Here is a 27,699-nt window from a genome sequence, read left to right as displayed (position 1 = left end):
CCTCCACCTCCTCCTTTTACTCCTCCACCTCTTTTCTAAATGTAGTTGCCCTTTTCCATATGTTAACTTTTGTCTTCTGAGCATTTTTTCGGCTTTGGGAAACCTTTTAAGGTGTTTTGTAATTGTTTTCTATGTGTTTGTATGTGTTTGTGTTTGCCTGCCATTGTTTTTAATGTGGTTCGACGAACATTCAACGAACTTGCCTCCTGTGCGACGAACCAAAACACTAGCGGGGTGGCTCAACACTACTCCTGTTATATAGACGTACATTGTTAATGTTTAAACTATGTTATATATACCTGCTATCTGATGATACTGTACACTTTGTCTACTTTTTAGATTCTTGTCTAATCCATACTGAGCCTGTGAGCGTCTCTGTGTGACTGATGGAATATATATGGAGATTGACAATTATCCTTTGACTGAATAGAGCTGTACGCTTCTGATACAGTGCCATATATCTGATGTTATTTTGTGTCTATTTTGTGCTAAATTTTGAAGTTTGGTGGAAGAGGCCACGGACGTGGGCATGGGGGGGCCAGCTGGTGCTGATGGTGGTGGTGCATCTGCTGGTAGTGGCAAAAGCACAATAGCAGCTAAGGCAGGAGGTGTTGAGCCTGCTTCATGGTCTGGCTCCGGAACGCCTGGAAGGCTACCTTTTCTGGGAGTAGGTTAACCGCTTTTAAAGCCGGAGCATGAGAAACTGGTTTTGGCTTACATTGCCGAAACAGACTCCAGCAAATATGCCCTCCTCTTCTGAAGTTTCAAAAAATGCAAGCACTGAGTCGTCAAGTGCTGGCTCCTGGTCAGAAAGAACCCCTTTCCTTGTGTCCTGCACCCCCACCCAAAGTGAATGATGCAGCAGGCCATACTTCACAATAGTCCATGTAGCTCTTTCTATCATACCATGCCTGGGTTATCAAGTCAAATCGTGAATTCCACAGTCCAAGATGAATCTGTCATGGAATGTGGGTGGCCAGCCAGGGCAGTGGGGTTAATCGGTACCGGGCTGGTGTCTCACAGGGATGCGTCACGGTGGTGGTGACCCGTTCCGTGGCCCTGGGCGTCCATGCAAAGGGGTGAATTACGTTTATAGGTGAATGATACGTGATGCCACCCGTGGTTTCTGATTAGATTGACCAGCGCTGCAGTGTTGCTTCTCTGGGACAGATGTTGTGGTGCAGCTAAGATGTAGAAGCCCTGCACAGGTAGGGCCGTAGTCGCAGGGTAGATGAAATAGTTGGTAGATGGTGTGCAGTGCAGGATGTAGCAGAGCCGTGTGCCAGGCGCAGGAGAAAGATGACAGACATAGTCATGCAGTTCCTTTACCTGTACTTGGTAAGTGCCGTCCAGGACCCAGAGTACAAATGGAGAAGGAGTTGGTCAGCCTGGAAGCCAATTTGAAATTCTCTCTCTGCAGATAGGTAGGGTAGCCTCCGTTCTAGCGCTTATCTGAGATACTCGCAGTGCTGAGTTCAATGAAGTTCCCCCTGTTGACTCTCTTTTGGAACTTTCTCGTATGGCAGGCAGCCGTAGCCTTTTCCTTCTGGCTCCCACACGTCGCTACTGGGGCCTCCGAGCCTTAGTTGGGTACAGAGCATTTACAACTGCCACTTCCTCCGGTTTGTGTCCCTACAAACTCGAAGACCGGAATCTGGACCATGCGCTCCAGCTAGGAGTGAGCCTTAACTTTGCTCATCCTCCAGCTCCCCTTCTCACGTCCACACACTTCCCCTTCCCTTCACAGACTGCCCTAACTTACCTCCTCCTGACCACAGAGAGCAGCTCCTCAGCAGTCAGGTTCAGAGGCCTCCCTGCTGGCCTGGAGTGGGAAATGTGTTGTGTGTTGGTTTAACTGCTAGAGAGATCCTCGTTGCTCCCAAGCATGACATCACACCCCCTAGGAGGAAGGTAATGCCACTGTGGCGACCGTACTCCTGGGGGCGCCACAAGTGCACTGATGCCCAGCCACTGCTAGATGATTCTGCTGGTACATTGACCGAGACCACTACATTCCCCTCGCACTCTACACAGCCAGAATCTGACCCTGATGAAACTCAGGTTACCCTTCCCATATACTGTACCATCTTACACGGTGACAAAGAGGAAGGTGCAGATGAAAGTGCAGGTTCGGCCCACCCGCCGTCAGACACACCGCCGTACTATGAGGGGCGCTGTGCCAGTGCCGTCGCCAACGAGTGGGCCCCCCCTGCTTGCTCAGGATCACAGCACTTGCAAAGTTGAAATACATACCTCTCCCTGCTCCACTGCCATGACGTCTTCCGCGTTTTCTGACAGTGATATTCTGATCAGAGAGCGCAATGACATCATGTCTGTACGCCAGGCTAGTACAGGGATTCCCTAGCAAGGAGACTTATTTGAGGAGACTTATTTAATTGTTTTCAATGTTGGGACAGCAATTTTTGGGGAGCACTAAACTCTGGAGAATGATATATGGGGCCCACCATACACTGGAGCATTCCAAAGGTGGACATCAGACACTGGAGCAGCATTTACAGGGCCCATTATACACTAGAGCATTAGAAATGGGTCCCATTATATATGGAGCATTATTTGGGCCCATAAGACAGTGCAGCTTCATCCATGGGGACCAACATATACTGTAGCATTATGTGGAGCTCATCATATACTGTTTCAAACATTATACGGGACCAATGATTCTATATGGAGAAATATATGGGCCTCATTACTCCGTATAGCGCACTATGCGGTGGCCATAATACTGTATGGAGTAATATACTGTCCGTTTTTGGAGCTATTGGAGAATTTAAAATGGATATCAGTCATGAGATGTAAAAAGTGAAGTATTTTTCATTGTACTATACCGCTATTTCTCTGCCGTATTGGAGCATCATGAGTTGTGCTATGTGTTAAAGGGGTGCTCTTTGGCCCAGGGCACATGAAAACCTGGAGCCAGCCCTACCCCCCACAAATTTAGCCAAATAACCCCCATTTTTCAGTGCGTAACTAGTATTATGAAGTAAATTAAGGTTGAAATGTTTCAGTAATAAGAATTGATGTTTTTGGCATTCCAAAGGGCACTGTAGGTGTGTTTCCTGTCCTCCACTCCCTGCCGACTTTGCTTCCCCATTTACTTGCATTGGGTTTCGTGTTTCAGTCGGCATTCGACTTTTTTTACAAAAATCGGCCGATTTCGTTCGACCCGACTTTTGCGAAAGTAGGGTTTCATGAAACCCGACTCGACCCGAAAAAAGGCAAAGTCGCTCATCTCTATTGAGAAGTATAAAAATAATCAAATGATACCCAGAGGACTCAGGGTTAAAGTTATCCCATCTTTCCTGATAGATGATGTACTCTTCATTAATAAATGGGAAGAGGCATGCAATAATTGTTCTTTCCTGTTGATGCAGCTCTTGATTGACTTTAATACTACTCCCATTGGTAATTTGGATGGTTTGATAGACACCGCACAAACAGAGCCACGCTCTGGCTGTCCAATAGACAAGATACAGAAATTTGAGTCTGATCTGGATAAGTCTACTGATATATTGGTGAAGAAAATTCAAGATACACAGGTCACTAAATATAACAGAGACCTTAGGGACTATCAGTCCAAACATGTCTACTTATGCAGAAAACACTCTTCCAATAATTCTAATCTTCGCAAGGCCTCATCTACTTTTTCCATCTCATCTTTGAGTGGACGGTCTGATCTTTCCTCTGCCTCTACAGCAACAACTGCGATGAATGAAAGCACAAGACTTCGGGATCACTCTTACCATCCGTATAAACGTAATGTGGTGTCTGCGGCTGTTAACCGTGATAATAAGGTGATTAATCTAAACCAATTTGAGCTTACTGATGTTGATCTGCAGCTGCTCAGCAGAGGTCTCTCATTTTCACCTGCATCCAGCTTTAATCTATTTGATATTATTAAGGATTTGCACTTGTTTGCGAGGTCACTTTTGTTCAAAAGATACTTTTTTAATAATGACCTTCATTCCTTATTCCCTACAGAGGAGGAAAAAGAGGCATTGAATATCTTGGAGGAGTTGGCATCTGAGAATATCTATGATGGAGGTAAGATTCCTCCCTCTATCCACCAGCTGTCATGTCCGCCATGTCTGTCATGTCTGCCATGTCTGTTTTGTCTCAAGAACTCCTGGAGCGATGTGCATGCGAATATCTTGTCTGCTATCCTGCTTGTTCCCTAGAGCAGTGTGCACACTCACCTCATGTCTGCTTAGCTGCAAGATGCCTGCGTTTCTGCTTTGCCTTCTGTGATCTTCTCGTCATGTCTAGAATCCCTGATCATGTGTCTTTCCTAGGATCCTGCACTGTCTGGTTCTGCAATCATCTCGTCATGTCTGAAACCTTGATCATGTGACGTTTCCTAAGATCCTGCACTCTCTGGTTCTGCAATCATCTCGTCATGTCTGAAACTCTGATCATGTGACCTTTCCTAGGATCCTGCACTGTCTGGTTCTGCAATCATCTCGTCATGTCTGAAACCTTGATCATGTGACATTTCTTAAGATCCTGCACTGTCTGGTTCTGTGATCATCTCGTCATGTCTGAAACCCTGATCATGTGACTACACTTTGTGATCCTGGAGCATCTGAACTAGGAAGTTCTCCCCTGGTCCTGACCCAGAAGAGGAGGTGCTATGCCCTATATTAGACCGCCCCTTCCTATGCTCAGGGCCTGAATATTGTGTTGTGTCCCTGCATGGCTGCTTGGTCTATGGGGCGCTCCCTCTATTCTGTGGCCTTGCACTTTGCTCTGTCGTGCATCTCTGCACACGCTCCGTGTTCGTACTCCGTCTCTTGTCCCGTGTCTTGTCTTATGTTTGTCCGTTGTGCCATGTTCGTCCTTGTCCTGCTTGGACTTGTAGTCCTTCTGTTATTCTCTGCCTTGCCTGTTTTCGCTATGCCTTGTTTCGTACCTTGCCTTGCTCTGCCTTGTACCTCCCTATGGTCTCAGTCTTTGCTTGCTCTGCCTCACTCTCTCCTATGGTGCTCTGTAGTGCTCCCTGGCACAGGCACCATCCCTCCTTTCTTTCCTTTTGTGCTCTTTTCCATGTCTAGTCCCAAGGCTCTGCCTTGGCCCTGCTCTGGGCTTCGGCCTATGCTCCGCTGCTAGACTCTGTCCTATTGTGCTCTCTTGCATGTTTCTAGGCTAGTCCCAAGGCTCTCCCTTTGCCTGGCTCTGGGGTTCGGCCTACGCTCCGCTGCTAGTTCTGGTCTTGCTCTGTTCCTGTTCCGTGTTTCTGCCTATGCTTCTGTTCCTGGTTCTGTACTCTGCTTAAGCCCTGCCTGGTTTCTTGTCTTGTCTTCCCTTGCTGCTTCGTATGCTCTTTGCATGCGCCTGGCCTTCCTAGCCTCCTGTTTGTGCCTCAGCGGTGCCCGCCCTAGCCGTGCCCGCCTGCTTGTGCCTCAGCCATGCTCGTCGGTCAGTGACAGCTGTGTCGCCTGCCATGCCTCAGCCGGGTTCGCTGGAGTCTTGCCCGACTGTCAGTGCCACAGCCCGATCAGCTAGCCAGTGCCCCAGCCGTGCCCTCTGTGCTCCCTTGCACTTCACGCTGTTTCCGCACTGTGCTCTGCGTGCTCTCTAAAGCACGCGCAGGCCCTTGCCAGCCCATGGTATACCTCCCCGTGCTTCTTTAAAAGTGCGCGCAGACTTTGCCATGTCCCCTGTCGTGCCCTCTTGCACGCACAGGCCCTAACCCTGTCCTGGAACCCTGACCCTGGCGTGCCTCTCTGCACGCGCAGGACTCTGCCTCGCCTGACCCTGGTGTGTCTCTCTGCACGTGCAGGACTCTGCCTCGCCTGACCCTGGCGTGCCTCTTTGCACACGCAGGACTCTGCTTTGTTACCTTGTGCCTTGGCGTGTCTCTACACACACACTCTGTCTTACCTTGTGCTTTGGCGTGTCTCTACACACGCACCCTGTCTCGTTTTGTGAACCCTGGCGTGTCCCCTACACACGCACCTAGCCTTGAACCCTGGCGTGTCCACTACACACGCACCTAGCCTTGAACCCTGGCGTGTCCCCTAAACACGCACCTAGCCTTGGACCTCGGCGTGTTCCCTAACATGCACCATGCCTGGATATCTGACGTGCCTCCTTGCCTGAACCCTGGTTTGCCTGCCGGATGCCCGGAACATGCCGATCGCTGCCAGAGATCGTAAGATGGATGACTGCGGCCTGATGTCCGGAGCTGATGTCCGCAGCCTGATGCCTTGATCATGTCGATCGTTGCCAGCGGTCCGGAGTACGATGCCATTGTGCCTTTACCTGTACCCAGGTGTGCCACCTGGCACGTACTATGCTATGGACCTTGGCATGCCTACGCGCGCACCTTGCACGTTTTGCTTGTTTTCATGTTTGCACTGAATGTGATCCTGTAGATCTTAATGAAGATACCTTGCACTTACCTCTTGTCTTGTCTTGTTTCCTGCCTGTCCCTGGTCGTTACACACTCCCGTAGTGTCCCCCTGAGCCGGCCGTCTGGTCCCAGCAGTCGTGGTGGCTCACCCCCTTGGTCTTGCCCCTGACACTCCCTGTACAGGGGGTGGGTTCTCACTAGGTCAGCTCGCCCTAGGTGGGTGGGTGCCACGGCCCAGAGGGTCCACTCTAAAAAGGAAAATGGACTCAGCAGAAGCTGAGTCCATCACACCAGCGCTCTGGTAAGTTCCCTCCTTTGTCATCCTGTGCCAATATAGACTTGTTCGACCAGGTGGCTACGGAGGAATTATATAAGATACCCAAATTTATCATTAACGATAATTTGACCAAGGATGAGAGGTGCAGGTTGATATTTCTTCAGGGGATGCCAGATATTATTATAAAACCTGCAGACAAGGGTGGTAACGTCGTCCTGTGGCCTGTCAATATGTATGAGAGAGAGGTGTTTCGACAACTTAGCAATACCATCTGTTATAGGAAACTCACTTATAACCCTCTCTCTGCATATTGTTCTCAATTGGATATCATTCTTAAACGATCTCTACAGGATGGCGTTATCACCAAAGACTTGTTTAATGCCCTGGTAGTCCCTGAACCGACAGTCTCAACCTTGTACCTCCTTCAAAAAATTCATAAGAATCCCTCCTTGCCACCTGGTAGACCAATTGTGTCTGGCAGAGGGAACTTCCTGGAGAACGTTAACAGGTGGATCGACTGCCATTTACAACCTCTGGTGGCTAATCTCACCTCCTTTCTTAGGGACGCGAGTGATCTGCTGCGCAAGGTCGACGGTGTCAGAGACACCACACTGAACTTGCTCACTGAGCCAGTGCGCGTGTCCTGAGTAAAGCGAACTGTGCTCAAAGCTACCTGTGGAGCGGGCAGCAACCAAGTAGATGTGTACTTCACACCCGCAGGACCTGAAGCACGTGACTGCTAGAGGCGTGGCCTAAACTCCACAGAGCTCGGAGCTGCAAGACAATTCCTAGCCGTGTAACTGCGAGACAAAGTTACCAAGGGGCATAGACAGTGAGAATAGTCAGGACGTAGCCAATGAGTCACACACAGAGATAGCTGTAGGGTACCAAAGGGGGCGAGCAGAGAGTAGTAAGGTCACATGCAATGAGTCATACACAGATAGTCGCAAGGTACAAGAGGGGCGAGCAGAGAGTAGTCAGGTCACATGCAATGAGTCATACACAGATAATAACGCAGTACAAAATCAACAGGCAAACTCACAACGGGAAACAGAATCGGGTCAGAACCATATAAACAAGCTATAGCAACAAACAGGCACACGGGGGTCAGCACACTAGGCCAATGGCAAAAGTATAACTGGCAGGGATTGAAGCTACCCAGGGGTTTATGAAGCTCTCCCAGAACCAGAAAGAGGCCACAATCATTAACTCCAAGTGTGCAGGTCAAAACCTGCACAGAGCTCCAGACATTAACCCCCGGTGTGCAGCTCAAAAACCCGCACTGGGATCATGACAGTACCCCCCTCTCAACGGGGGGCCTCCGGACCCCCAGGCTTCCCCGGGTACTTGGCATGGAACGCCTGAACCAGGCGATCTGCATGTACCCAGCGAGCAGGGACCCATGAGCGCTCTTCTGGTCCATATCCCTTTCAGTAGACCAGGTACTGCAAAGAGCGGCGCACCCGCCGAGAGTCCACAATATGTCCGACCTCATACTCCAATTGACCCTCCACCAGCACTGGAGGAACAACAGTCTCAGAGTTCTCTTTGACAGATCCTGCTGGTTTCAACAGAGACTTATGGAACACATTAGATATTTTTAAGGAGGCGGGGAGACGCAACCTATATGCCACAGGGTTGACTATCTCCATAATCTCGTACGGACCAATGAACTTTGGTCCCAACTTAACTGATGGTACCTTTAAGTTGATGTTACGCGTGGAGAGCCAAACCTTCTCTCCCACCTGAAACATGTCTCCCGAGGCTCTCTTTTTGTCCGCAAAATATTTGTATCTCCCCTGGGCTCGAGAGATATTACGCTGGACCTCAGCCCAGAGGTCTTTTAACCGTTGAACGGACCCCTCTGCTCCTGGACAACCGGAATCCACCAGAGAAAACTCCCCAAAATGCGGATTAAAGCCATAGTTAATCAGGAATGGGGACATGTTGGTGGACTGACTCACCCGGTTGTTAAAAGCGAATTCAGCCAACGGTAAAGCATCACACCAATCCTCCTGTCTGGCGGAGGTCAGACACCTGAGAATTTGCTCCAGGGATTGATTGGTGCGTTCAGTCTGACCATTACTCTCCGGGTGATATGCCGACGAGAAGGAGAGTGAGATGCCCAATTTCATACAGAACGCCCTCCAAAATTTGGCCACAAACTGCACACCTCTGTCAGACACAACATTCAGGGTTACCCCATGCAATCGGACCACATGCTGCACAAACAATCTTGACAACGTTTCTGCTGAAGGTAATGCTGCCAAGGGAATGAAATGGGCCTGTTTAGAAAACCTATCCACCACCACCCAGATCACGGTATTGCCCCTGGAAGGTGGAAGGCCGGTAATAAAATCCATGGAAAGATGAGTCCATGGCCTATCAGGAACCGGTAAAGGTATGAGTTCCCCAGCCGGTCGGTTATGCGAGCTTTTGGAACGGGCACATATGCCACAAGCAGAAACAAATTCCATGACATCGGACCTTAACGAAGGCCACCAAAAACCCCTGGCTACTGCCTCTCTAGTGGCCGTGATACCTGGATGAGCACTCAGCCTAGAATCGTGAAACTCCTGCAGAAGTCTAGGCCGCAATGAATCTGGAACAAACAGTTTATCGCTTGGCCTGGTTGCTGGGGCCTGAGCCCTTAGGATTTCTTGTTCCAACTCAGTTGAGACCCCCGCCACTACTACCCCTGGGGGAAGAATGGAGGACGGCGGCTCAGGGGGAGACAAAGGATCAAAACTTCTGGACAGGGCATCCGCTTTAACATTTTTGGACCCCGGTCGAAAAGTAATTGAGAACTGAAATCGTGAAAAAAAAAAGTGACCAACGGGCCTGTCTAGGAGTAAGCCTCTTAGCAGATTCAAGGTATGCCAAATTTTTGTGATCCGTGACAACTGTGATAGGGTGAGCCGCCCCTTCCAAAAAGTGCCTCCATTCCTCAAACGCCAGCTTGACCGCAAGAAGTTCTCTATTGCCTACATCATAGTTTTTCTCAGCTGAAGAGAACTTCTTGGAGAAGAAGGCACAGGGTTTGAGATTGGTAAGGGTGGCCGGACCCTGGGACAGCACAGCCCCCACCCCCACTTCAGAAGCATCCACCTCCACAATGAATGGTTTGGACGGGTCAGGTTGCACCAACACCGGGGCAGACATAAAACATTTCTTAATCGCTGAGAAGGATTCCTTAGCGAGTACAGACCAATTTTTACATCAGCTCCCTTCTGGGTAAGATCCGTGAGTGGTTTCACCACTTGTGAGAAACCTTTAATGAATCTCCGGTAATAGTTCGCAAATCCTAAGAAGCGCTGGAGCCCCTTGAGATCTCGAGGCTGAACCCAGTCAGCGATCGCCAGCACCTTCTTAGGATCCATACGAAACCCCTCACAGGACACAATCAACCCCAAAAAAGACAGCTCCTGTACAAAAAATGAACATTTTTCCAATTTGGCGAACAATTGGTTCTCCCTGAGTCTCTGGAGAACTGTCTTTAGATGTTGCAAGTGAGATTGACTGTCCGGGGAATACACCAAAATATCATCCAAATAAATAATAACAAAATGGCCTATCAGATCAGAAAACACAACATTGATGAAATTTTGGAAAATAGCGGGTGCATTAGTTAACCCAAACGGCATTACCAGGTTCTCAAAGAGTCCTTCTGATGTGAGGAATGCCGTTTTCCACTCGTCCCCTTCCCGAACCCTTATCAGATTGTAGGCCCCCCGCAGATCTAACTTGGAGAACCATTGGGCCCCAGCTAACTGGTTACATAAGTCTGGGATGAGGGGAAGCGGGTAAGAGTTCCTAACCGTTATCTTGTTCAGTTCCCGAAAGTCGAGGCACGGCCGCAAACCACCATCTTTTTTTTTCACAAAGAAGAACCCTGCTGCCACAGGTGACACAGAAGGCCTGATATGCCCTTTGCGGAGACTCTCAGCTATGTACTCCTTCATGGCTTGGCGCTCAGGCCCAGACAAATTGAACAATCGAGCCTTAGGTAACTTGGCTCCGGGTACTAAATCAATGGCACAATCATAGGGTCTATGTGGTGGCAGCGCCTCAGTCTCACTTTCGGAAAAAACGTCTTCGAAATCTTTCAGGTACTCCGGAATACCTTCCAGATCGACAGACGACACAGACACGGATTTAACAGCGTTAACAAGATGTCCCCGGTTACCACATTTATTATTGCATCCCCATTGAGTGATTTCCCCTGTAACCCAATCAATGGTAGGATTATGGCATTGAAGCCAAGGCATCCCCAGTACCAGTCCTGCAGGCAAGTTATCTAGCACCAGACAACTTAGTTTCTCCACATGAGTGGAACCCACTTTTAGAGAAAAATGTTCAGACCTGCAACAGATACCGTCTTGGTTAAGAGGAGATGAGTCAATTGCCACAAGTTTAACAGGATCATGAAGCCTGACTGTCCCTATCTTATTAAGAGTCATAACCTTGGTATCAATCAGGTTCACAGCCGAACCACAGTCAATAAAAGCAGTAGTCTGAACAGGACCATAACCAAGTTCCAGTTCCACCTGCAGCACCATTTTTGCACATGAGGAAAATTGTACCTGAAGGTCTGGGTAGCCTCCTCGATTACTACCCAGACCTAGTCGTTTCCCGCCATCTTGGAGGATGACGGACAGGAGGGGCAGTCCTTCTTCCAATGTCCAGATTTCCCACAATAGAAGCACAACTGCTTTTCCCGGCGGTGTCTTCTTTCTTTTCCCTCACAGGTGACAGCGCTCACCTCCATAGCCATAGGAAGAGTCTGGGTCTCATCTCCACTGAAGAATAAGGGCGATTACCGTTGCATAATGCCTCTAGCCCGCAGCCTACGATCCATGCGAACCGCTTGGACCATGGCATCCTCCAGGGAGTCAGGCGGAGGATGGAGTGCCAAAGCATCCTTCAGACGTTCACACAGGCCTCTGTGGAACAGCCCCCGAAGGGCGGCATCACTCCAGGAAATCTCCGCTGCCCAACGTCTGAATTCAGTACAGAACCATTCGGCCGAGTGCTCCCCCTGACAGACACTCATTACTTTGTCCTCAGCCAACCGCACTCTATCATGCTCATCATAAATAAGCCCTAAGGCTTCAAAAAATGCATCCGCAGACATTCTCTCAGGGGCAGAAGAGGAAAGCGAGAATGCCCAGGCTTGTGGGGACCCCCTAAGCAGGGACATCACCACCCCCACCCTCTGTTTCTCATCCCCAGAGGAGCGGGGTCTCAAAGAAAAAAAAAGCTTACAGCCCTCCTTAAATGCCCTGAAGTCATCCTTGTTACCAGAAAATATATCTGGCAATTTAACCGGGGATTCAGGTGGGATTAAAATGACATCTCTATTCCCCACCTGCTGGAAGCCTGCGGAAAGTACCCCCTGAACTGAGTCCTCAACCCGCCGTTGGGACTGGGCCAGAGCTTGGTGTTCCAAGCAAAGCTTCTGCAGTGACTGAGTCAAGCTTTTCACCTGCTCAGATAAAGCACACATTGGGTCCATGCAGCAGCAGTGAGGAGAGAAAAAAAAAAAAAAATTGTAGGCCAGTTATAATGTCAGAGACACCGCACTGAACTTGCTCACTGAGCCAGTGCGCGTGTCCTGAGTAAAGCGAACTGTGCTCAAAGCTACCTGTGGAGCGGGCAGCAGCCAAGTAGATGTGTACTTCACACCCTCAGGACCTGAAGCACGTGACTGCTAGAGGCGTGGCCTAAACTCCACAGAGCTCGGAGCTGCAAGACAATTCCTAGCCGTGTAACTGCGAGACAAAGTTACCAAGGGGCATAGACAGTGAGAATAGTCAGGACGTAGCCAATGAGTCACACACATAGATAGCTGTAGGGTACCAAAGGGGGCGAGCAGAGAGTAGTAAGGTCACATGCAATGAGTCATACACAGATAGTTGCAAGGTACAAGAGGGGCGAGCAGAGAGTAGTCAGGTCACATGCAATGAGTCATACACAGATAATAACGCAGTACAAAATCAACAGGCAAACTCACAACGGGAAACAGAATCGGGTCAGAACCATATAAACAAGCTATAGCAACAAACAGGCACACGGGGGTCAGCACACTAGGCCAATGGCAAAAGTATAACTGGCAGGGATTGAAGCTACCCACGGGTTTATGAAGCTCTCCCAGAACCAGAAAGAGGCCACAATCATTAACCCCAAGTGTGCAGGTCAAAACCTGCACAGAGCTCCAGACATTAACCCCCGGTGTGCAGCTCAAAAACCCGCACTGGGATCACGACAGACGGGTTGTACCTGGTGGGTGACACTCTACTGGTTTCAAGAGATGTGGAGTCCCTCTACACCAATATAAGACACAGCGACGGTCTGAGAGCTGTGAGATACTTTCTTGATACGTCTACATAGTCTACAGATGTGAGGGACCTCCTGCTGGAATTACTAGAGTTCACCCTCACACATAATTTTTTTTTTTCTGTGTTCAAGGGGTCCTTCTACCTGCAGCTCCAGGGGACCGCAATGGGAGCAGTGTTATGATTGGGTCACCAAGGAGGAAAGCAAGACCAAGCTAAGCCACAGAAAACCAGAGAGGTTGGTAACTAAGCGGATTGCAGACCCCTTATCCTATCCACAACAACTAGCAGTAGCCGTGGAGCGTACCTACGATGATTCTAGATGCCTCGACACAGCCGGAGAATTAAATAAGCCTAAAGGAAGAAACGAGAAATCTAAACTGCCCCAGAGCAGACCCCAAAGGAATAGATAGCCCCCAAACATATATTGTCGGTGAGACAAGATGATAACACAAACGCAGGTAGGAATATAGGCTGAGCAAACGATGGAGCCCACACTAACTAGACAGGACAGGAAAGGAAAGACACTGTCTGCAATCACGCAAAAAACCTGCAAAACATGTCCAACACGTCTGATAGAAAAATACTGAAGTCACTAGGCTTCGCCCACTATATCAGCACTCTGGCATATTCTGAAAGCAGAGCAAAAAGAGGCCAATCTAATAAGGGACAAAAACAAACTTGCCAAGCAGTAACATAAGGATGGAAATTCAGCACAGCCCCAGCCGGGGTTGGCTGACCACACAAAACTGAATAGACAAAACCAAATCAAATGTGAACAATAGCAAAAAACACTTAGCTTGAGCAGGCAGGGACTGAACTGGAAACTAAGACCTCAGGAGGCAGGAAAAAATCACCAGCAAGGATAGAGGGAGTCGGCTGTCTTAAATCAAATCAGAAACTCCAGATGCCCAATCATCCTCCTCATTATCAGGTGGCAGGCCTCTGTTAATTAGATCAGCTCCATTACCTCCTGTAACCACCAGAGGGAGCCTGGAAAGAGAATTTGCGACCCCTCTGTCAATATAACCAGCTGCACTACCTTCACTAGTAACAAGAGGTAGGCCAGAAAGTGAATTCACAACAGGGCGGCTTTTGCACCCTCATATGCTAATCTCTACCTGGGGCTGTGGGAGAGGGACCTCTTCCTGTCAGATGAGGGGGTGTCGATGTGCCATGTCCCCTTTTGGATGCGATACATCGACGACATCTTTTTCGTCTGGCAGGGTACCCCCGTCGACCTTGAGCAGCTGATATCCTTGTTGAATAACAATGACCTTAACATCCATTTGACTTTTGTGCATGATGCCAATTCTTTGGATTTCCTGGATTTTACCATCAGGAGGGACTCTGCTGGGTTGCTGCAGACTGACATCTATAGGATGTCAACTGCTACTAACTCGTTACTCCATGCATCATCTGGACATCCTGACCATATGATCAGAGCTGACCCTGTGGGACAATTTTTACGGTTGTGCCATATTTGTTCCACGGACAGTGACTTCCTATTTAGAGTGGCTGAACTTCACCAGCGGTTTCTGGCATGTGGTTACAGCCGTAGATCGATCAAGAGGGCATTCTACAGGGCTAAGCATGCATCTCGCCATGATTTCCACTAAGGATTCAACAGTGAGGTTTGTTATGACCTTCAACTCTAGGTCCAATAGGGTACGGGAGATCTTGCAAAAAGCATGGCCCATCCTTTGTGTTGATCCCATAATTGGGAAATTTATTACTGAAGGACCATCAATGTCTTTCAGACGAGCCAAAAATCTTAGAGACCATCTGGTCTCGAGCCACTTCTCTAACCAGCAGCCATCCACATTTTTGGATAATTTTTCTGCTAGGTGTGGGTGCGTCCCATGTGGCCGTTGTGTCACCTGCCCTAATGTGTTCCACTGCGATTCTTTTACTAATTAGGATGGTAGCAAGACTTTAAAAATTAGACAACGTATCACCTGCACGACCAGATACGTTGTCTATTATGCTACCTGCCCCTGCGGGTTAATTTATGTAGGTATGACTACATGTCAATTAAAATTCAGAATAAGAGAACACGTTTTGGGTATCCAGGCGGCCGGTGGCCAGATGGACTCAGCCACCCTTAAGACTATACCGCGCCATGTTATGAATTTCCTTAATAGCGATGCTACCCTTCTGAAGGTGTGTGGCATAGATGCCTTGAAGATTAATATCTGTGGTGGCCAGCTGACCAAGAGACCGGATGGATCTGGCAATTGAGGACTACACAACCGTGTGGTCTCAATGAATGCCTCTCATTCGCTCCATTTCTCTAAATTATTCACCGGTTGCTCTATATCATGTGTGGCATCAATTCTGTTATGTTTTATTATTTTTTTTGTATTTTAATATTATGTATTTTATTACAGTGACGATATTTTCTATATTCTTGCTGATTACTGAACATGTGGTGAGATCCGATAGTTTGACATCTTCTTCTATCAAGAGCGGACGCATCAAGTGCCATCACTATAACTATGCTGAAGCATCTATAACCCCCTCTTTATTTGTGTATATATATATATATATTTTTTTTATGTGTATGTATATATGTACACATGAACTTTTTCCATCTTTGGTCAGGAATAACTGCTGTTAAGTCTAGTACTATTATCTACTATGATGCAATTGCTAGTAGTCTATTCAGATACCTTATACCGTTTGTGATTTGTATTACTATGATGGCTTTTTATACATTTTTTGCCTTCCATACAGCTATATATGGTTTATATACACACACATATATATATATATATATATATATATATATATATATATATATACTATTATCCTGACCTTTCTAAAGTATATGTTTCTGGGGGTTTAAGAGTAATATTCCTTACTAGATTATGGCCCGATGCTATCGCATCGGGAGGATGCGATAGCATCACACCTCTTGCCATGTTAACCCTCAACACACACACTCCTCTCACCTTTCACCATCTCCACTCACTCTTTCACTCCACATACGACCCCTTCTCTCACTCCGTCTCTCATACTCACGCCGTCATCGCCGCTGCTCCACGATCCCCGACATCTTCTTCCGCCGGCGCCATCCTAGATCCAGACGTTGTCCACGCTGGCGACATGTTCTTGCGGCGACACCATATTGAGTATCGTGAAATCCCGCGATAATCAAGATGGCGTCGCCGGAAGAACATGTCGCCGGTGTGGACGACATCGGAATCCAAAATGGCGTCGGCGAAATCTCGCGAGTTTTCGCCGACGCCATTTTGGATCCCGACGTCGTCCTCGCCGGCGACATGTTCTTGTGGCGACGCCATCTTGAGTATCACGGGATTTCGCCGATCCAAAATAGCGTCGCCGCAGGAACATGTCGCCGGCGTGGATGCGGTCGGGATCCAAAATGGCGTCGGCGAAATCTCGCGAGATTTTGCCGACGCCATTTTGGATCCCGACGTCCTCCACGCCGGCGACATGTTCTTGCGGCGACGCCATCTTGACTATCGCGGGATTTCGTCGATCCAAAATGGCGTCACCGCAAGAACATGTCGCCGGCGTGGAGGACGTCTGGATCCAGGATGGCGCCGGCGGAATAAGATGTCGGGGATCGTGGATCAGCGGCGATGACGGCGTGAGTATGAGAGACGGAGTGAGAGAAAGGGTCGTATGTGGAGTGAAAGAGTGAGTGGACGTGAGTGGAGATGGTGAAAGGTGAGAGGAGTGTGTGTGTTGAGGAGGAGTGGTGTGTTGAGGGTTAACATGGAAAGAGGTGTGCGGTGACGTCACCGGTTACAACTGGACGGAAGTTGTTACAACCGGAAGCTGCTTAGGGCATTTATTATTATAGATTTGCCTTCCTCTATTTTGCTTTTTGTTCCCCCGTCTGACTATTTCTGACAGCACATGCAGTTTACATCCTGTAACACTTGCCAGGCATTGTTTACGTGTTTTGATTTCTTTACCACGCATTGGCATATAATCTCTATGTATTTCATTCATTCACCCTTATCCAATATGGCCGCTACGTGTTGTTGCGCTACTGCGCATGCGCGGTCTTTTGCCTTGCTTCCGCCTCCTTCACTTCCGCCCGCAGTCTGTTGTCTGACCTCACGAGGCCCCGTTCTGTGTCAGCAACAGCTGCTGAGGTGGTAATTGATAGGTGGGCGGGCTCTTGGCGCAGCGCTGAGTGGATGGTTTTGTTGCATGCCTGTTATAAATAGCCACAACGGGGTTTACACCTGACGCCCCCTGAGGAAGGAATTTTTCCGAAACGCGCGTTGGGGTTAGCGGTGGGCTATGTGGAGTCTCCAATCCTGGTATGTGACCTTTCTTTTGCAGCAGTGACCATGGCCATTTATTAAACATTTGTTTCTAATATTTGTATAGGTCCTGTGTGGCCATTTTTTCCATAGGGTCCATTCATCTACTATGGTAACAGGTCTGTTTGAGCTACATACTGTGATGACTGGCAGTCTGGATATTAGCTATACATCCATCTGTCACTTAATGCTGGTATATTTGACCATAATTAACAGCCTGCTAGTCACCATTTAATTATTTCTTAATGCATTCGCTATGTTGTATATGGGCCCTAGTGCAAGTGATCTGGGTCATTGCTGTATATACCTTATATAAACTCATCTGTTGGCCATGTATATAGGCTTTTGCATACAATTGCGATATTATAAACTTTTGGAACTATCCCCCTCTTCTCCACTGCTATTTTTACAGACATTGTCACTTTTTAGCCTGTTTATGCTGTTTACCTGTTTGTCCTAAATAAAGACTTTTTCACTTTTTTACAAAAATACTATTTTTGGACTTTTTTGCATTGCGTTTCTTTTGTGGTTGTTTTAGTCTTGGTTTAAGTGCAGACGTGATAAGGCAAATTGGCAGGTGGAGTTCAGATTGTTATTTAACGTATGTGCGTCATTAATTACAGTTGTAGAATGTTAGGGATTGGTTTGAAATTGCTTGTTGTTATGTATTTTCAGGTGGTGACTCATTGTTAGCCTGGATCGTCGGACATTCGTTCGTGCATTGGGGGGCGCTGCGAGCTGACTTAAGGCCAGACGGTAGGCAACTGGGTTTCAGTAGGAAGCAGGTGGTGATTCGATGGTTGGGATTTCGAGGAATGGTATGAAGTAGGGTCCTATCCCAGTTTTCCAGAGCCACTCGTTTGGATAGATCACCCGACATTCTGGTTATGCATATAGGTGGGAATGAACTGGGGGTTAGGCCGGTTAGGGAATTAATTAGGGACATACGTTTTGACTCTCTACGGCTGTGGACATGCTTTCCTGGCATGATGACTGTGTGGTTGGATATTGTACCTAGACAAAAAAGGAGGGCAGCTAGATCTTTGAAAGGGATTAATAGGGCCAGTGGTAAATTAAATAGGGCAGTATAGAGTTTTGCAGCCAGAAATGGGGGTTTACGCGTTAGGCATTTTGAATTGGAATCAGGGGTTGAAAATTTTTTGTTGGAGGATGGGGTTCTTTTAAACGTGACAGGTATCGATTTGTGGGTTTTGGCGTTGCAGGAAGGAATTTGAGAGAGCATTAGTGGCATTGGGGCCCTCACGAGCCTGAGGATGGTCAGGGCTGTTCGTGGTTGGCAGGGTTCTTGGAGTAGACGCTGACTGGTCCGGGGAAGGAATTGTAAGCAAATTCCAGGCAGTTTGAAATTGTGTGGGGTTGATCTGGCATTTGGCTATGGGCTCTGGATGGGGTTTCACACCGGAAGCTTTTGGTGGTTAATCTTCCCAGAACGCGATGCATGATGCCCTCTAGCTGGTGATGGACGGCTGAGGGTAACATGGTGGTAGAGGTTCATTTGTTTTGCCAGATATTAAGTCAGATCTTTTAGCTCCAAGAAGCCTCCCCTCATATTTACATACCGATTGTATGTATATTTATGGTTATATGTTACTGTTTTTTTAATAAACTTGGCCACTGTGGCCAAAATTTATCCAAAGAAATTAAATTGTAGTGTTTTTATTTAAAAGGGGGGAACGCTGGTACGGTTGGGTGCAGAATGGAGGTTGCAAGGTAAGAAGCCGTATTTGCCATACGCGGTCATGAAGGAGTCATCTAAACTTGTGATATTACAGCTAGTTTTTGGGATATTTGACTCATCATTCGGCCCATCATGGACCCATTATCAATCAATGTACCTTTCCACAAGCCATTTTTTTTCTGGACCAATTATTGGCCAAATCAAAAATTAAATCCATGTCCTACATTGATCAGTGCTGCAGATCAAACTTCACAGTCCAAGTCAATGGCTCTGTGAAAAAAAACAGATAAGGCACAGAGGTCATGTCTGCACTACATATTTTACTGCTTAATGGGAGCAAGAAAGTAAGAAATGCATTTCTTCATATGAAAAAAACGAATGCAACAAGGGTTGTAATAACTGACAGAAGGACTAAAACTGGATCCAGCACATTGGTGATGTATGAGAAGAAAATAGATGTGTGAAGCTAGCCTTACTGGTATTTTTAGTTAAATCTAAGTTTTGTATCCTGGTGGTAATTTTGCCCAATTTTACTCGCTATTACTAATTTGCTACCTTTGCCCAGCAATGAATGTGTGAAATCCAATAGATTATTTTATGGCAATAGATAATTTTGTATGTTTTATTATGCCATCACTTAACATCGCTTTATAAGAACCAAGAATAATGAGGTAGCGAGTTTTGCACTCAGCTCAGTTTATTGAAGGCAGCATAGACAAGCACTCGCTATTACAATGCATCCTAAAAATTCAAGTGAAACAACCAGAATAAAACACATTGGACTATTTCTAAATATATGCTATAATGATATCCACTGGGTATTCTGGACCTCTAGTCCACCTATCCACTTCAACAATGGTGGCTGTGGCCAGAGTGATGCTTGCTGGAGACATGGGTGTTGGATTTGTGGTGGTGATGAGAATGGTGATGTCCACCATGGTGGCCTCCTGAATGATGTTTTCCTCCAGTGCTGGAGTGTAGAACAGCTGCAGAATGTTGGAAACAAATTAGTTTCACAAATTATTGGATATACAAGTTTTAATAGAAAATGAAAATGATAATGTTCAATGGCTCATAGGTTTTAAGGTGGAAAGAAATCTGTTGTGTTTAACCAACAACCTAACATGTTGATTAAGATAAAGGCAAAAACCTCATGCTAAGTTCCCCATATTAGGGGAAAATTTATTTCCAGACTCCACATCTGTCAATCAGCTGGTTCCCTAGATTAACGTCCCATCACAGAATCTCGTGCCCATATCCTGTAATATATTTATCAATAAAGACATCCAGGCCTTCCTTGAACTTTTGCAGTGAGTATCCTCTATTTGCAGCTCATTCCATCATGTTAAAAAGAGTAAAGGCAAGGAGTGGCATTGGACATGGTGCACTTTAGGGGTGGCATTAGGGGAAATTGTGTGACCGGCTCTGTTAGTCTCTTGAATGTGTGGCCAACCTGTCTCCTTCTTTCTCATGTGTGAACTGGGAGCTGAAGAATTCTATATATCCTAAAAGTGGAACCAATACGCATTTATGACAAAAATGTTTCAGATATGAATATTATGAAACTCAAGAGTAGAGGAACCTGACAAGTTGTTCCTCTTGCGATATAAAGATATCAATGGAATTACGGATACTTACATATATTCACAGAGCTGTCACCAGACATCCTGAAACAGAAGATAATTTTTTGAGTTGTATGCTGGTTCTTTATTAACATATTTTTGTCTCGTTTTATGATTACTATGAAATACAATGACAGCATTTTACCATGTAGGCACGTTATGCCTGTACATAATTTTCCACATTATATGCTAGTTGAGAAAGAAGCCTAAAAGCTGTTATACTACATCGTCATCGGAGGTTGTACTGTATATACCTGCATTCTTCCCCTTCCAGCATTTTCTTGTAAGTGGCGATCTCAATATCCAGAGCCAGTTTGACGTTCATCAGCTCCTGGTATTCTCTCAGTTGGCGAGCCATGTCCTGCTTGGCCTTCTGTAGGGCAGACTCCAGTTCTTCCAGTTTTCTCTTTGCATCTCGGACAGCAGCTTCGCCACGTTCTTCAGCCTCTGCAATGGCAGCTTCCAGGGCAGCCCGCTGGAAATATGTGAATAATTAGTATTGTTGTTTGGATTCTCAGGTAAAATGTGTTATTCACTGAATTTTGTTGTTTTTACCTGGGCCTTAGCACATTCAATCTCTCCTTTAAGTCTCTGGATTGTTTGAGTAAGTCCAGCGATCTGATTTCTACTGCTCTGCAGATCATCTCCATTTCTTCCAGCTGCCATACGCAGCTCATCAAACTGCCGGCCCAAAGAATATTCAAGGATTAAAAAATACTGTTATTCCAGATAGAACTGAGTTATGTGCTCACGTTTTATCTTTACCCTTGACTGGTACATGGCTTCGGCCTCAGCTCTGCTCCTGTTGGCAATCTCTTCATATTGGGCTCTGACCTCGGCGATGATGCTGTCCATGTCCAGGTCTCGGCTGTTGTCCATGGACACAACTACTGAGGTGTCTGAGATCTGAGCCTGGAGCTGACTGATCTCCTGTAAAAAAAAGAGTAACATTATATTATATATATATATATATATATATATTATAATATTATATGATACAATACAACTAATAAAGTATTCAATGGAAATTAATCACAAAGTAACAACATTACCGCATCATATAAAGTCCTTAAGAAGTTGATTTCATCAGAGAGAGAGTCAGCCCTGGCCTGAAGTTCAGCTTTGTTCATAAAGGCAGCGTCAACATCCTAAGGCACATATATAATTCATAATATTATACATAACACATACATATCATATCTACATTTTCATGTTCTCTTAAAGGGGTTGTCCTCGCTTTTTTTGTTTTAAAAACCCATGTTGTCTAAGAATAAAAACCTATATTCTACCAACCAATCTCTCACAACTCCTCCGTATCATACCTGAGTTAATCTTCCAGAGGGACAGTGCATGACGGAGGCAGCCAATCACTGATCACAGTGATGAATAATCCCTTTTACTGGTTTTAGCATACCATAGTTATTTTTACACTTTTTAGACTTACTCTCTTTATACTGACAAATTCATTCTCTGCTGCTGTGCGACGGTTCAGCTCTTCTTCATAGCTGTAGGGAACACACTATTGGTTAATATCTTGTGTGTGACTTTTTATTTGATAACTTATTTTTTGAAGATCATTCTACCACAAGAAGACAAAGGTAATGAGAATGGCACAAGGAAGGTGGGAGAGGGCCTTGTTAAATATGCACAAAGACTTCAACTTGCTGCTATAAAGTTCATCCATGAATAAAAGTCACTCAGGTATCCTGTAAACTCATGATCCATAAAGCATTTAAATGGATGACTAGACGACACATCAAAAAGATCTGATCTCTTTGTTGGCAATCTTATTCAGGTAAGCCCTAATTTTAATACTGAATGTAAAATGATATGGCAACAAATGCAACAACACAGCACCATAGAATTGGATGAATGGCCCAAAAATTAAAATGGAACCCTTTTCAATGTGGTATGCAATGGAGGACCACATTGGCAGCAACCAAGGCTGAAGAACAGCCATGCACCCAGACCTCTATCCACTACTACCTGAATATTTATAGGACAGCATTGTAACAGTGTCTGAATTTTCAATTAGAAAGTTTCACAAAAAATGAATGTTAAAGATTTTAGCTGCAAAAAAATATATTATATTCAAGATGGGAGAATGTAAAGATTAGATCATATAAATTCCATAGTAATGATACTTAATGTTGGGAGAAATACAAACAATTGGACAGTTAGTACCTTCTTCTCAGGTCTTCAACAGTTCTTTCCATGTTGTTTCTCTCTGTGTCCAGCCGAGCTCTCTCACATGCCAGGTTCTCCAGTTGACTTCTGAGGTTGCTGATAAAAGCCTCAAACAAAGGTTCGATCTGACACTGGGCTGTCCTTTGTTCTTGCAGAAGGGACCATTTGGTTTCCAGCATCTTATTTTGCTGCTCCAGAAATCTTACCTTTGCGGGAAAAAATATCCATAAAGATGAGTTAGTAAATAATTATTTTTTTTTTTATCTCTACTAATATTTAGATAATTGTAATCTATGTGACCTGGTAAAATACGATTGTAGTATCTTCTGTGCCTGTTGGATTCTTTTTTTTTTACAGTATTTTGAATTGGTAGCTTTTTCACGTGACCATAAATAGATCCAAGCTACTTGCAACTACGGTTATGAATAGTGGGAGATTCCATAAATTTCATATAGAGAATGGAATCTCCAGCGCTGGACTTCAGTTAAAAATACATCATTTATTGTAAATTCTTAAAATAGAACAGAAAAAAGTATGGATAAGGACATACAGGCAGATGGGGTCTCTGGTGGTCTCCAACCAACGCGTTTCGACCTAGAGGGTCTTACTCATGGTTGAGTACCATGAGTACTATTTCTGTTCTATTTTAAGAATTTACAATAAATGATGTATTTTTAACTGAAGTCCAGCGCTGGAGATTCCATTCTTTATTTTGCTTCAGTCAACACCCCTGATCAAGGTGACTCCGTGCGCAGGAGGATTATGGATCGCAACCGAGACTGGTGAGCTGACCTCCCTTCATTTTCCCTATCCTTCTATAATTATAAATTTCATATGGTGCCTTAAGGTAACAGAACCTGAGCAGAACTGGTGAGGGTACTAAATGAGCCTTGCTTACCATCTCCATTTCAAAAAAATTTTTGCTCAGATTTTTAATGCTAGTCTTGGAAAATTGAAAGTTGGAGGGATTTGTACCTAATTTACAAAAATACAAATGCGATTTAATACATTTGGTACATTTGAATCTTTGAAAATCCTGAAAGTACTTGTACCAAAGTTTACTATGTTTTCTGTCATTCCTGTTAATAAATCACTACTAAACTTGGAGTCAATGCCCACTATGTGAAACACACAATCGCTTTTCTTGAAACTTCAAATTTGACAAATGCCAAGAAAAGTCACAATTTTTTATGTAAAATTGATGCAAGTCACGGCTTGCAACTTTTTTTCATGCAGTTTATGCTAAAAGCAGCAGTTAGAAAAGTAATTCAGTCTGCTGGTATCAATTTTTCATCTATATGAGAGGTGAGCATGGGAATGTGCAAATAATTTTATCTTTTCTTTCTGTGAAAAACATACAGCAGCATATCTAAACGTCCAGTTTTTCTTACCTTGTCAATAAAGGAAGCAAACTGATTGTTGAGGCCTTTAATTTGGTTCTTTTCATCATTTCTAACTCTTTGGATGTTAGTGTCAAGCTCCAAGTTAAGTGGAGCCAGAAGACCTTCGTTCACAGTCACAGGGGTGATACCTCCACATCCTGATTGTCCTCCAAGACCACCACCCATTCCTCCAAATCCAGATCCATGTCCACTTTTATGTAGACTTCCAAATGACATCTTGTGACCCTTGGATCCAATGTTGTGAGCACTTAAGCTGCTGAAGCAATGTTGAGTCTTGTGTCCATGTCCTGTGTGTTTAGAAGAGTGGGATAAGATGCTGTGAGAGCTGGAATGTTTGGGTAAAGCTACGGAACAAGAGCTGAAGTGCTTGTGTCCAGAGGAGGAGAGGATGGCGTGATGAGACATGATGGTTCTTCTTGGAAAGTTAGCTGGAAGAGGATGTGAAGTGCTCAGAAGAAGCCTCTCGACTGCTGTCTTCTACAGCTGTTACATGGAGCTTTTATACTCAAACTGGGTGTTTCCATTCTTAATGCACTATTACTATTGTAGCATCATCAACTTTTATAGAAATCATATAAGCTACACACCTGTATTATCTAAACTAAATAAAACAGTGTTGGCAAAAAAAACTTATAAATATGTGTCATGATTTCACTTCTTAAAAGTGCACATAATGGTTGAGATATATGTAAAAGCTATCTAATAGAAAGACAGTCTTGGCTGCCCATAACAACCAATCAATGCTCAGCTTTCACTTCTCAAAACCAATTGTATTATTTAAAATATTAATAATAAAACACTTGAAATTTAACATTTCTTGGTTTAGTTGAACCTATTCAATATTTTTTTGCCAGCACTGTATAGATAGATAGCTAGATAGAGAAACTGGAGAGCAAAACATAGATAAACTGAAGGTAGATAGAAATAAATATATCTGGCTTCAGTGTGCTGCGTGGCTCAGAGACCTGGAGCTCTTCAACTCATAAAGAGTCCAGCTGTCAGAGGAGTCCTTGCTCTCCCAGCAGGCGAATTCCTGGCTTCATTGCGGTGCATGGCTCAGCTGATTCAAAATCAAATGAGCTGGGGCGTGGCCTGAGCTGGCGATGGTGTAACACGCACGGCTCAGGATCTCTGAGGAGGCATCTCCTAAAGCGACAAATAAAGCAAAAGAAAATCGCTCTCTTCGATAACCCGCGGAAGGATTATTTTCTCGTTACTCAGAGGTACATTCTGATACCCCTTGTCTGAGCTTTGGACATTAAAAAAGACATTTTTGAAATCTGAGGCCTTTTCCCGCCATTTTACTGCAAGGTGACACCATTTTGAACCGTGAGTGAAAAAATCCTTTCCATGCTCCCTCCACCGGCTGTCCTTTTCCTCAGAAAAGTATCTCCACGCTTGTCTACCACATTTTAAAGATTTTTAATGTCTTTTGAAGATATTCTTTTACAAAAATCCTGTCATATACCAGCTGATTGGCGGAAGGATACAAAATATTCCCCACCCTGTACCTAATCTGACAGGATTTCTCTCGTTGCATAATTAAAAGACATTGACTTTTCTTTGGGAATCTCCTCTTGTCTGTTTTAGACCCTTTAGAAGTCCCAGGGTGTCCTAATTTAGCTATATTCCCCTGCTTTGTGCGATGCTGCGGGAGCTATAACGGCTGCAGAGGGATCTCTTTCATCTCAATGTCCTATCTCAAGTATGCCATTTTCCTGTCATAACAGATCTGTGAGGCGGAAGGACACAAAATAGTCCGTGATTTGTGCCTCTTTCTATGTTACCTCCGCTCCCCACCGCTCCTGTGCAGCGCCACTGGGGTGATCTGCCTTTCTTCAGCGGTGCCGTGTGTCAGCTGCCGGCTCCCCTGTTGCATATTTTATGAGCGGGGACTGACGTCACTGAGCCCTGTATGAAGACTAGCCGCCTGTCACGGCTGCATTTAAAGTCACAGGGAGCGCGTCTATATCGACGCGCAGTTAATAAAGGATTTTATTGTATGCATCATACAATACTAAAAGAGCCATCTGATTCTGTGGTGTATCTCATTCCTCACGGTCCCTTTTATAAAAAGGCATAGGAAGACACAAGAATTTTCTATATTTTTAACGTTTATTCAGTATAAACATCACCAATAATATAGGATTTAAAAAAGGGCACAAGATGAGTCACAAGGCTACTCCAGTGTCCAAATCAACGAAAGTGTCTAATACGACTCCTCAAAAAGCACAAAAATGTGTGCGCCGAACGCAGCATGTTGCATTTCGGCGCACTCGGCGCACCTTCAAAAGTGCGCAGCGCACGCCAAAATCCTACTAGCGCACAGCCAGCGCACGATCTGCGCACCCTATGCTAAAGATAGGGTGCGCAGATTGCAAGCGTCCATGTGTAGGGAAGGTGACCTGACGGACGGACGGACTAGTCAGAGTGAAGAAAGATAGGTTTGCACAGTGTAGGTAGGAGTCAGTGATTACAGTGGGGAAACAGCTAGGAAAGTGTAGTGAACGTGCAGTACCTTGGGATGACCATTAGATGGCAGGGTGGAGTGTGAGCAAAGGACTTTACAGCAGCTTAGGGCTTTAGAAACCGTTGGTCATGGGGGGCGTGGTGACAGTTAGAGTGACAGTTTCAAAGAACCGGGGGAGTTATAAATACTGAGGGAGGGTTCCAGAAAGTTCCAGTCCCCAGGGGGAGCTCCAGTGACAGGAGGACTGCGACAGTCTGTGCGCTGTGAGGAGAATCCAGACCAGGGGGACTGAGGAGAGGGAACGTCAGGGGGGTGGTCCTGACAGGAAAGTACCGCAGAAAGGACGAGACAGAGGCGAAACACACCGTGTGAAAGGAGACGTCTGACCAGTATAATTACTGTTGGTGTACGGGCCTAAGGCGGCCACAGTGACGGACCTGTCAGCAGCGTCGACGAAGTGAAGTAGGGACGGTACGTGCATGAACGTCCCTGGTGCTAAGGTACGGTGTGTAAAGCGGGCCTTGAAACGGAGGCTCAGGAAAGTGAAGTGTGTTGAAGTGAAGTGCGGTGTACTTCAGAGGCCGTCAGGCGGACGGCCAGCGAATAAACCTGGACCTGTTGTACCCGAATGTTGCCTCCAATTGTCTCTGTACGTCTCTGCGTGGTATAAAGAGGGACCACTCCCCCCAGCTCGGCACCCCACCACCGACCCTACATTTGGCGTAGTCGGCAGGATAGACGCCGCTAATACATCATCTTCTGCGGCAGGCCTGCCTCAAAGACTGGAAAAGGACTTGGACTACTCTGTTTGGATTACAATTACCTGCGGATTACAAATGACCTACCTGTGGAATACAAATGGGAAGCGCTGTGGCGGATCTGTGTGGCCAGCAGAGGATCCGGGGCGGTACCAGGTACTGTGCAGTATGGCGGTGTTGCTTCAGCGCAGAGGAGAGGTCCGGGTGTTTGCAGTCATGTTGAATGGACTGGGACCCCCTCCAACGTATCCCAAAAGGAAGCAGTATGTGCCTG

The 27,699-nt window shown here is 45.9% G+C and overlaps 1 protein-coding gene across 1 annotated transcript; it reads right to left on the bottom strand.

Moving 5' to 3' along the window:
- Positions 1-19,690: 19,690 nt before the first annotated feature.
- Positions 19,691-24,602, bottom strand: LOC141049521 (keratin, type II cytoskeletal cochleal-like). Its single transcript, XM_073546064.1, has 9 exons — positions 24,186-24,602; positions 22,792-23,000; positions 22,052-22,112; positions 21,660-21,755; positions 21,373-21,537; positions 21,163-21,288; positions 20,862-21,082; positions 20,624-20,652; positions 19,691-19,971 (listed from the first exon to the last, which is right to left on the bottom strand). Exons 1-9 carry the CDS (start codon positions 24,600-24,602, stop codon positions 19,835-19,837), a joined length of 1,461 nt encoding a protein of 486 aa, XP_073402165.1. The 3' UTR covers positions 19,691-19,834.
- Between the last annotated feature and the right edge of the window lie 3,097 nt (positions 24,603-27,699).

The sequence above is a fragment of the Dendrobates tinctorius genome, unplaced genomic scaffold (genome assembly GCF_039654945.1).
Source record: "Dendrobates tinctorius isolate UK_male_01 unplaced genomic scaffold, ASM3965494v1 ptg000145l, whole genome shotgun sequence".
Classification (NCBI taxonomy): Eukaryota; Metazoa; Chordata; class Amphibia; order Anura; family Dendrobatidae; genus Dendrobates; species Dendrobates tinctorius.
The sequence above is the reverse complement of the archived record's forward strand: the minus strand, read 5'-3'. Positions and strand labels throughout refer to the sequence as shown.

What these genes read in the sequence shown, in the direction of transcription:
- LOC141049521 (XM_073546064.1), bottom strand. Translation starts at nt 24,602, where the DNA reads ATGTCTCATCACGCCATCCTCTCCTCCTCTGGACACAAGCACTTCAGC. An exon ending in TTGCTTCCTTTATTGACAAG is followed by an intron (nt 23,001 to 24,185) that starts GTAAGAAAAACT and finishes TTTCCCGCAAAG; the next exon opens with GTAAGATTTCTGGAGCAGCA. An exon ending in AATTTGTCAGTATAAAGAGA is followed by an intron (nt 21,756 to 22,051) that starts GTAAGTCTAAAA and finishes TATGTGCCTTAG; the next exon opens with GATGTTGACGCTGCCTTTAT.